Below are 9,784 nucleotides of genomic sequence, written 5' to 3' on the forward strand. Positions count from 1 at the left end.
CTAGTACACTAGTTCTGAAGTAAGATCACTAGATTTCTTAAATCCACACAGTAACATATTGTTTTGTATTACAGATGCCTTCAATGTTTACATTGTCTTAATGTGTATCACAGGAAATTTTAAAATGATAACATACCTCAATAATGTATTTCAAAATGATTGTAAGCTGGCACGAACAAACCTACAGCAATTTCCTTTAAAATAGTCACAAGCAATGGCCAATCACTGCTTTTTGGCGGTTTACTATTTAGTATCGTCTATCAACCGAGGACAATTCAAGATATACATCTGCTATCATATCATATTTCTATTTTACATTAAATTGCAGGAAATGAAAGGTTTACTTTTCTGGACATTTAATGTTGTCATGATTTTTTAATTGATTTAATGAAAAAAATGTTGTTTTTTGTTTTGTTTTAGATCCACAACTTCAATAACATATTCAACTACGACAATCTTCATCTACATGTGTATAAAGCTTACTCAAATTACAACAAACTCCTATAGCTATAAGTTACAACAAGGTAGGTATTGGAACTTTAAGGTACAACAGTTACACTGTTGGCTTACAGACTTATTGTATTTTAATTCTTTCTTCGCGTGAGTTTGATTTGTGTCTTGCTCTTTAAATAACTTGTTCATGTACGTCTTTGCTGTGTATGATACACTTAATAATCCTCTTGTTATTTTTTGTTTTCTATTTTAATAGTAACTACATGTGTTCAATGAAATTTGAAATTTTAGTTCAACAACCGAACGCTGGATATGAGCGGCTATGGTTCTCATCTGATAGTGCATTATCAACAGTCTCTACAATATGTGATACGTCAGTTAGCATACCGACCCTAGAGTTCCACGTTCTTGTAAAACAAGGTAGGTTAAAGCTTTAACAAATCCTAGAAGAAGCAGCTTGAAATATCTTATGACAACGGTATCGATGCTTTTACACTACAGAATGCAAATTAATTCACTCAGTTTATTTTCCTGCAAACATTCTTTATTATAAATTTTACATTTCCTTCTTACCAAATGTGTATTAATAGAGTAAGTTTTTATTTACGAAAGTTATTAGTCAAATATCTTAAATTCTAGAGTAGTTAGCAGAATTGCAATCAAACCGAGTCTGCAATTCCTTATGTTATTTTGTTTGTGATTGATACTTCCGAGGATCACTTTGTTTCCACAAATTTACAATTAGTCGTAATCCTTTCACTCAGTCCAACTTTTTACTTAACATCTAGAGAAACAAACTAGGAACAATTCAATATCAAAAAAAAGCAGGACTATTGTGCATAACCAGAAAAATACTAAATAACAGTTAAAGATAACATTGGAGTTTATTGATTGATGGGCAATAAATATGTATATTTACCGATTTCCAAAATCTTGTTTATGTATAGTTCTTGTCTGACATGGGTTTGAAATTTAGGCTTTCACACATTATGGTATTATGCTTTGTTTATATTTTTTCTTGTATGATTAAACTTTAAAACATAAACATTTATCTAAAATTGCTCTGGCGTATTCCATGCATTGGATATTTATTTTGAATATTTGAATATCAATAACATAAAACTTCGATGAAACTATAGGAATGGCCGACTCTGCTGAATTCACTTCCTCAGACAAATTGTTTACTCACCGCGACTATAAATACATCAAGTAGGGGGGCAGAGGATTTGTGATACCATAATATTAAAACACAAAAAAACGGCGTGTCATTCAATAACTATACAAACTGCAAACAAGAAATTGCCTACTCTGGTATACAGCCATACATCTATATTATCACTATCATATTTTCATGAGTGTTGTTTGGCATACCTTCAAATCTTTAAATTAAAGATTTATATAGAATTTCAAAGCTATATATATCTAAGAAGAAAACATTGTACTTATACTATTGTGATGGTTTCTAAATATTGTCAGTGAAATTGTAATTATGTAACACTGATATGATTTGTTGTAAGGATGCACTAATACAGGGTGCATTTTAAGTGAAAGAAGTCATGTTCTTTCCGTTTCGTAGAAATGTAATTTCGTCAATGTTCCTTTACGCGCACTAAAATTAACGCTTTTCTTCATTAGCATTTGTTAATATAATTAGTAATTTATTGTAATATTTTGTGTCCCCAACAGCTGACGGTGAGTTATGGTGTGTTGCTAAGGCCTCTTTAGGTAGTTACGATTGTGCTGTGGTGTACAACAGAGATGCATCTATATCAGGGACATCCTCACAGTTTGCTTGTCTGGTAAATATTAATATAATATTGATTAAGTACTATTTAAAGGGCTTCATGATCAAATGGTTAATGTCTCTGACTTTGGAGAGCAGACCCCTTACAGATGTTAAGGATACAGATAAAGATACCTACACATTTGATGCAGTTTTAACAAGATGTGGGAGACATTGACATTATAGTGACGCCATCTTGTAATTGTTGTTAAATATCAAAATAAGGTTAATTGCAAACACCGATTCATTCTTTCATTATGCCTCAGAAATGAATAAATTTTGAATTCCTTAGAAAGGGCAAATATGACTTTTATAACGTCTGAATGGTGGTTTTAGAGCATGTTAGATACTTAATAGTTATTACCTTAAGAAAGTAGCGATAAATGTACAATAGTCTCTTATATAAGTAGCAAAATGTAAACAAAGTGGTATTTTGACAAAACTACTAATTCACTATAACAGTTCAAATTGCCAAAAAACAATAAAGAATAATATGGTTCAGGTACTTGACCAATGAATTACTAAAATTTTGGAAACGAAAGCAGAACACTAATCAATAAAAGTTTTTAAGAAATAGAAATAAAAGCATTTATGAGGCATAATATGACTTTCAGGTACTGTCACAGACACACCAACTACATATATTAGATTTCAAAAATGCGTAATTGAAATCATAATTTAGATTATTTTATGTCATTTCTTTTTTTTTAATTCCAGTGTTCCGACGGCAGTTCGGTATCTGTAGTGTCGGGTAATTGTACATCAGACCAGAAAGCCAGCAGCTATCCGACAGCAGCCGACGGCACGACGGTTATAGGATATTTACTCGATAAAAATTTTTTATGGTAAGACTGTTATTTTTAAAAATTCAAAAATTTTTTTTAAAATTTTTTACAGTAAAAAAAACAAAACTTTTTTTCCCGGCCTTTGGTTTCTCGAAACAAAAATTATTTTAAAAAAAACTGAAATTTTTTGGGTTTGTATCAAAGAGATTTTTTCTTGTTTAAGGATTCAAACATTCAAGATTTGGTTCACAGTGAATGGTAGCCGATTATTGCAAATTTATATTTTAAATTTTTAATGCTTTGTTTGTATCTGTGTTTAATACAATTTCTGTTAAAATTGTTGAGCCGTAAAACTAAAACTTTGTTTCTTTTGATGTGTGCATATTCTAAATGGTTTTAGTTATACTTGTAATTGAAAATCTGTCAGTATTTATACGGACAAAAATAATTTAATTTTACTTTTTATCTTTTTACTTTCAGTTAACTGTGGTATGATTCATTTGTAAACATCTTGGATAACTGGGAGAAATTCTTTTGCATAGACCATTAAATTAAAAATGCTATTTGAAAGCTCTTAATACTTTATATTAGAAAATATCCATTAATGACTTTTATACATTTTAATCACACCATACCTCTAATGGACCATAATCAGCTAGATAATTTCAATTCATGTTAATCAACACATATTACTGAACTTTAAAAAGTTGTACGTGTTATCAAGTTATCTCCTTAGAATGAATTAAACTTCACTTATCTTATTTAAGATATGTGTTTCATTTGATGATTAATGTTGTTGTTGTACAATCATCATCATCATCATCATCATCATCATCATCATCATCATTATTATTATCATCATCATCATCATCATCATCATCATCATCATCATCATGTATCATCAACATCATCATTATTATCATCATCATCACCACAACCATCATTATCATTTAATATCATTACTTTATGATGAGTATTATTATAATTATTCAGCCCCAACTTCTGCTTCTGATAGTAGTAGCAACGTTGTCATCATCGTTGTGGTCGTTCTTCTCCTTGTCATCATTATTGCCGTTGTCGTGGTCAGCATCATCCTGTACAAACGTGGACACTGTGTAACTATATGTGGTCATTTGGATAAATGTCTTGGCAAAACCCCATGTTGGCCATTTTGCCGAAGAAAAGTATGCTTTTGTTGTGTAATTAAATCTGATACACTAGAAGCAGAAAAACCAATTATGTCAAGTAAGTAATAGCTATTGTTATTTATAAATCAAACAAATAAATTCACCAAAACACCAACAGAAACAATAACAGTTAGAGTAGAAGCAAAGTTTTTTCTCAATATATAAACTGGCAGATTTTTATAATATAATGCTCATTTTGTTGAGGTTTATATCTTTCTATATAGATAATAAGCTGAATCAAAATATACAATACAAAAGTGTAGATTTATTACAAAGCATGATATAATAAAGAAAAAAAGAGAGAGAAAATAAAATAAATTTAAGATGGAAAAATTCACAAATTTGATCTGTATTGTTCTAAAGAATTGAAAATTGTATAACCTTTACATAAATAAAGCCCGATTTGATATGAAACAATGGTACCATATTCTTAATCATATATCAGATGGTACAAGCGCTCATGTCGAGACAATAAACGAATCTTCAAAAGCAAAGATGACGAGAGAAAAAACGTCGATGAGTGCAATTACACGCTCCTCGACCATGGCACTAACTAGGGAGAAAAGCGAGCTCGAAAAGTCCTTGCAAAGACAGGCAACAACAACAAGTATAGGCTTTGATATGAAATCGGAAAGATCATCAGTACATCAAATCAAAGTCAAGTCTCAAGATGACGATGATGACAAAGAGCCTAGGCTTAAACTATTGGTAAGTGTATCTAAAAATGAGACAAAAATATCATCAAAGGAGAGCAAAGATAAGTTACGAAACCCCAACAAAATCTGAAAGCAACAATGGCTTAAAGGGAACCAAACGGACAGGGGCAGACAAACTAGGTGAAAGAAGCGCCATTTTTAAAGCAAAAACGACCTTAGATTTATATTACATATAATTTTATAATTAATGTCTGTTAATGGTTTTGATATATATCAAACATTTTAATAAAAAAAAGAAAAAAAAACAAACAAAACAAACAAACAAAAAACAACAACAACAAAAACAACAACAACACAGGAATGTTTAATAATAGATTAATATATGTCATACTCATGTTCTGGTGATAATTTTTGGATGAATGCATTAACCAGTATTGCTGGGTACATGTTTTGAATTTATATTTTTAAATTTTAAACTACACTTCTGTTTATTAAAGTGGACTCGTGTGTAAAACTAGAGACTTTAACCAACATTCTTCACATATTTTCAGGGTCTTGACTTGTCGTTCCTTGTGTGCTGTCCCGAGAAAAAGGATGAAGTAAAAACAGTTAGACTGGGTATGTTTGTCAATTTGATAATAAAGGGTTGGCAATAGCAGGAACTATAAAACGAGCATGTGAACATGACACTGTTTTCACCGTTATTGCGATTAATTTATGAGATATGAATGAATTATTAACTGCAGTTTCTGAAATGTCTAGACAAAGATGTTTTAACGTTTGAAGAAAGAACTTAAATTTTCATTGCAACAAGTTTCGTTAAACTTATAATGCATTAGACTGACAGTGATTTTTTGAATCTTTCAAAATTTCTTGCAGTTGAGCCTGAAGAAAAAAAGTCGTTATCACCAGAAAAGAAACCTGCAAAAGGTGGAACTGAAAAAGAAGAAAACAAAGAAGCTTAAAAAAGGGGGGAAAGAAAGCAAACGAAAAGGAGGAAAGGGAAAAGGTGGCAAAGGGAAGGAGAAAAATGAAAAATCAGAAGAAAAAGCTGAAAATGAAGAAGTTAAAGTAGAAGAAAATGGTAAGGTTCCAAAGAAAGAAATATCAGATGTTAAACAAACAAAAGATGAAAGTAGCGAAAAGGCAAAGGGAAAAGCGGATAAAGGTGGCAAAAAGAATAAAAACAAATCAAAGGTTCAGCCTCAAGATTCGCCACGAAATGGCGACGTTACATTAACAGATGGTATGAAACATTAATGAGTTTTAAAAGTGTTATGTCCTTGTATATAATGTATGTTCTTGTATATGTCCTAACATTTAAAAATGTATTTACGAGTATGCATTATGAATTATTTTGAGAAACAAAACATTTTTATGTATATATTAGAAAGTTACATGTTATATAAGTAGGTATATAAAATATTTTCTAAACCAATTATCTTTTGTAACTATGGAAATATTTCAGGACTTAAGTAATAATCTTCTACAACAGCTCATATCATAACCAATAGTTTTCGATTTTACCTTTAAAATGTATATTGTAATCAGCTTTTAGAATATGAACTTAAAGATTAATAAATATTTTTTTCCGATGTAGTTGAAAACAGTACATTTCCAGAGAGTGAGGCATTAACAAGGGCTCCAACAAAAATGAAATCTGATCTGCGTCTAACAAGTACTCCCGTACCCGGAGGTGAAAAAGGTCAAAAGGGAGTTGTCAGTGTACCAGCAGGGCTACTCAAGCCACAAGACAAGGTATAACGCTATGAAAGTTGGATAATAGGATTCTAATGATTTATAAAATATTTTGTCATTTAATGTGGGGCATCTCATATCTGAAACCTGAAATAGATATATAAGCAATAGTGCTTATAAATGTAAATAAGGTATTGAAACCTAATTTTACTACATATTATATACACGTGTTTTATAAATTGTTGAGGGATCGTGATTACTTCCAGTATCATTTTAGAAAATGACTAAGCAAACGGTGATGAAACCACTAAACTCTCTATAAATGTTTTATTTCTTTTGCAGCCCACTGAGTGGACATTCTTATCTTGCTGTTTTGGGAACAGGAATCCACCACCATCGGAAGACGAAAATTTTGAAGGTGATGAAAATGATGATTAAATATATCAATAATTCTGTTTGCATTTTGAATATTATATCGCTCATATTAAGCTCAATGTAATCGTATTGAAAACGAACATGTTTGATATACAAATCTCTTTTTTGCGTTTGTCTATAGTACTTGTCTTTATTTTATACTATATATTATTTTCAGAACCTGCGGAAGCGATAGTTCCAGCGAAAGGAAAAACCAAAGTCGCAGCCAAGGGAAAAGTGGCAGCATCCAAGAAAGGGACTGCAGCTGCAGCAAAGAAACCAGTAAAGAAAGGTGGTGGAGGAAAGGGAGGTGGAAAGAAAAAAGATGTAAATGAAAATGACGTTGACAAGGGAAACACAACAAACGAACCTAAACCTATAGAAAGAGCCAAGACAATGCCAGAAAGAGAGAAAACGACACTGAGTTTGCAGGACGCGGAACAAGTAAAAGTTGCAGTTTATATTCCTACGGATAAAACTAACTTACAATTAAAAGATACTATCATTAATGGCCCACCAAAGCTAGAAAAATCTAAAACTGATGCCGGGTTAACAAGACCCCCGTCATCAAGACCAGCTTCTTCGGTAAAACAAAGTAATAACAAGAAAGATAAGAAAAGTAACAAAAAAGCAGAAAAGGGTAAAGATGGAGGCAAAAAAGACAAGAAGAGCGGAAAGAAGAAAAAGAAGTGATGAATGAATATATATTTTATTGATATATAAATAACAAGGCGGTAGTTATGTCTATTAACATGATATTTTATCATAAGATAATGTATCACACCATGAGACGATGACAAAGTCTTTACTTATTTCCAATCTAATTGTTTGGTAAGCAGGGGCTTACTTAATGTAAGTGCTTAAGAAACGAATTCTGATGAATGCTATTTGCTTGCACAGTTTTTAACGCATATATCATTATTTTTATATAGTTCCATTGTTTTATTTATATGTCAACGCATTTCTTCTTCATTTTAACATGCATATTTTAATAAGTTATAATAAAGTGCATTTTTATAGTAATATGATGAGCTTCAGAATGCGTCGACATTGTATTAGAAATGATTATATCCGATCATTTTGCAATGTACTCATGACTTTTTCAAATAAAAGAAATACATAAGAATTTTACAGTTATACATGCTAAAATGTTTTTAACTTTAAGTAAGAATGCTTTGTTGTCGCACGAGAGAAGTACAATAAACGTGCCATGTACGTGTGTAAACACTTATATGCCTTATTTTGAATGGCTATTACATCAAATAAACTCTTTTCCAGTTCTGTTTAGACATTATCATGTATTAAATACTGTTCTGATAAAAATAAATAAAACTGTTTCAAATAATTGTGATTTATTTGACTTTATCTGCATGCATTGTTTTATAACACAGGGTACTCTACAATAAAAAAACTACTGAATAATTTTACAAGAAAGTCGCTTCATCGAGGGTGTTTCTGGATTCATTTCTTTCGTTTTTTCTAGGGCTCTCGACAGAACCAGACATACATGAGTTCGAAATGTCAGGTGTGCCTGTCATGGTAGATTAGCCCATCTCGGATGCTTGCCTCAACCCGATGGCTGTCATTGGTGGACGAGGACTGAGAGGCCCGCGTCTTTCCCAGTAATCGGCGCGTTTCAGGAGATACCCTCGTCCGTGCTCAGCAAGACCTTGAGAGTGTAAAAAACTCCTGCGATTGTGGATCTGTAAAATATCACTATAAATGGTGTCAATGGGGTTTCATCCAAAAATATCAAAGACATAGAAAATGTTAATCATTAGTATATATATAAGTTTATATATTGCATTTTAAAGTTACTGTACCATTTAAGTGCTCACTTGATTCAACATCACCCGGTCTTCGAACAATAGTAAACAAGGGTATTTTTGTTGCTTAAAAAAGAATCGATCATAAACTTTAAGACAAATCAGTTAGAACAATAACATTGAATATTAGACCCATTTTGTTATCATTTAATTATTTAACTATTTGATGAAATTCAAAACACTTCTTTAGTTCACCTATTGAAAAATTTGTTGTTGATACGATGTTCATTATCTAATAACAGTACGTTCCCGATCCTACCTGTTTTTAACTTGACACATTTAATGTTATATATAGAAAAGTATCATTTATGCATTCAATCATGGAGACCATCCTATACAGTGTATATAAAACATAGTAATATTAATGTCCTTGTTGATAGCGAATTTGCAATTTAAAATCTATTGCATAACATGAACATATATTAAACTGTCGGGGCATGCATTTTGTATCGTAAGATATAGTATACAATACAATTGTTTATGTGCACCTACTCAAAAAAGACTTATTTTGAATTCGAAAGGAAACTGTATTTTTGTCCTCGTTATAGGTGAAATAGTATTAAAACCAACATTTATGAAATAAAACATTATTTCAAAAATATTACATACAATTTATAATAATCTAGGCCAGTTTAAATCTAAATGATAAAATAATGATGATCAAGATTGATAATTTGTTTACACATAAGTCTTATGTATCAAGCAGAACAGTAAATAAATAACACATGTTTTGTGGGTAACTGTAAAAATATCATCCCGTTGGATGGAAATACTGTTACCCGAGGCGTAGCCGAGGGTTATATACGGTGGCACAAATGTGACATGTGTGTGTTTTTATTTATCTCGTGGCCACGAGATACTTTGTCGTGGCCACGAGTTACTAAGTCGTGGCCACGAGATAGCTAAGTCGTGGCCACGAGTTACTAAGTCGTGGCCTCGAGATACTATGTCGTGGCCACGAGATAGCTATGTCGTGGCCACG

General features: G+C 31.6%; 1 protein-coding gene and 1 long non-coding RNA gene across 2 annotated transcripts; both read left to right on the top strand.

The window, feature by feature from the left end:
* On the top strand, positions 1-1,635 carry LOC132733826 (uncharacterized). Its single transcript, XR_009626228.1, has 4 exons — positions 1-19; positions 421-524; positions 745-873; positions 1,593-1,635. It is a non-coding gene; the product is annotated as an uncharacterized LOC132733826 (long non-coding RNA).
* A 2,384-nt stretch (positions 1,636-4,019) lies between these two features.
* On the top strand, positions 4,020-7,803 carry LOC132733824 (uncharacterized). The gene is made up of 7 exons (XM_060720519.1): positions 4,020-4,266; positions 4,654-4,916; positions 5,416-5,482; positions 5,744-6,110; positions 6,465-6,622; positions 6,905-6,980; positions 7,155-7,803. Exons 5-7 carry the CDS (start codon positions 6,518-6,520, stop codon positions 7,667-7,669), a joined length of 696 nt encoding a protein of 231 aa, XP_060576502.1. The 5' UTR covers positions 4,020-4,266; positions 4,654-4,916; positions 5,416-5,482; positions 5,744-6,110; positions 6,465-6,517; the 3' UTR covers positions 7,670-7,803.
* Positions 7,804-9,784: the final 1,981 nt, after the last annotated feature.

This window comes from Ruditapes philippinarum, unplaced genomic scaffold (assembly GCF_026571515.1).
Source record: "Ruditapes philippinarum isolate M1 unplaced genomic scaffold, ASM2657151v2 ctg1388_1_1_1_1, whole genome shotgun sequence".
Taxonomy (NCBI): Eukaryota; Metazoa; Mollusca; class Bivalvia; order Venerida; family Veneridae; genus Ruditapes; species Ruditapes philippinarum.

Coding starts and splice junctions, on each gene's coding strand:
- LOC132733824 (XM_060720519.1), top strand. CDS start 6,518: ATGAAATCTGATCTGCGTCTAACAAGTACTCCCGTACCCGGAGGTGAA. Junction 6,623..6,904: donor TACTCAAGCCACAAGACAAG/GTATAACGCTAT, acceptor TTTCTTTTGCAG/CCCACTGAGTGGACATTCTT. Junction 6,981..7,154: donor GGAAGACGAAAATTTTGAAG/GTGATGAAAATG, acceptor TATTATTTTCAG/AACCTGCGGAAGCGATAGTT.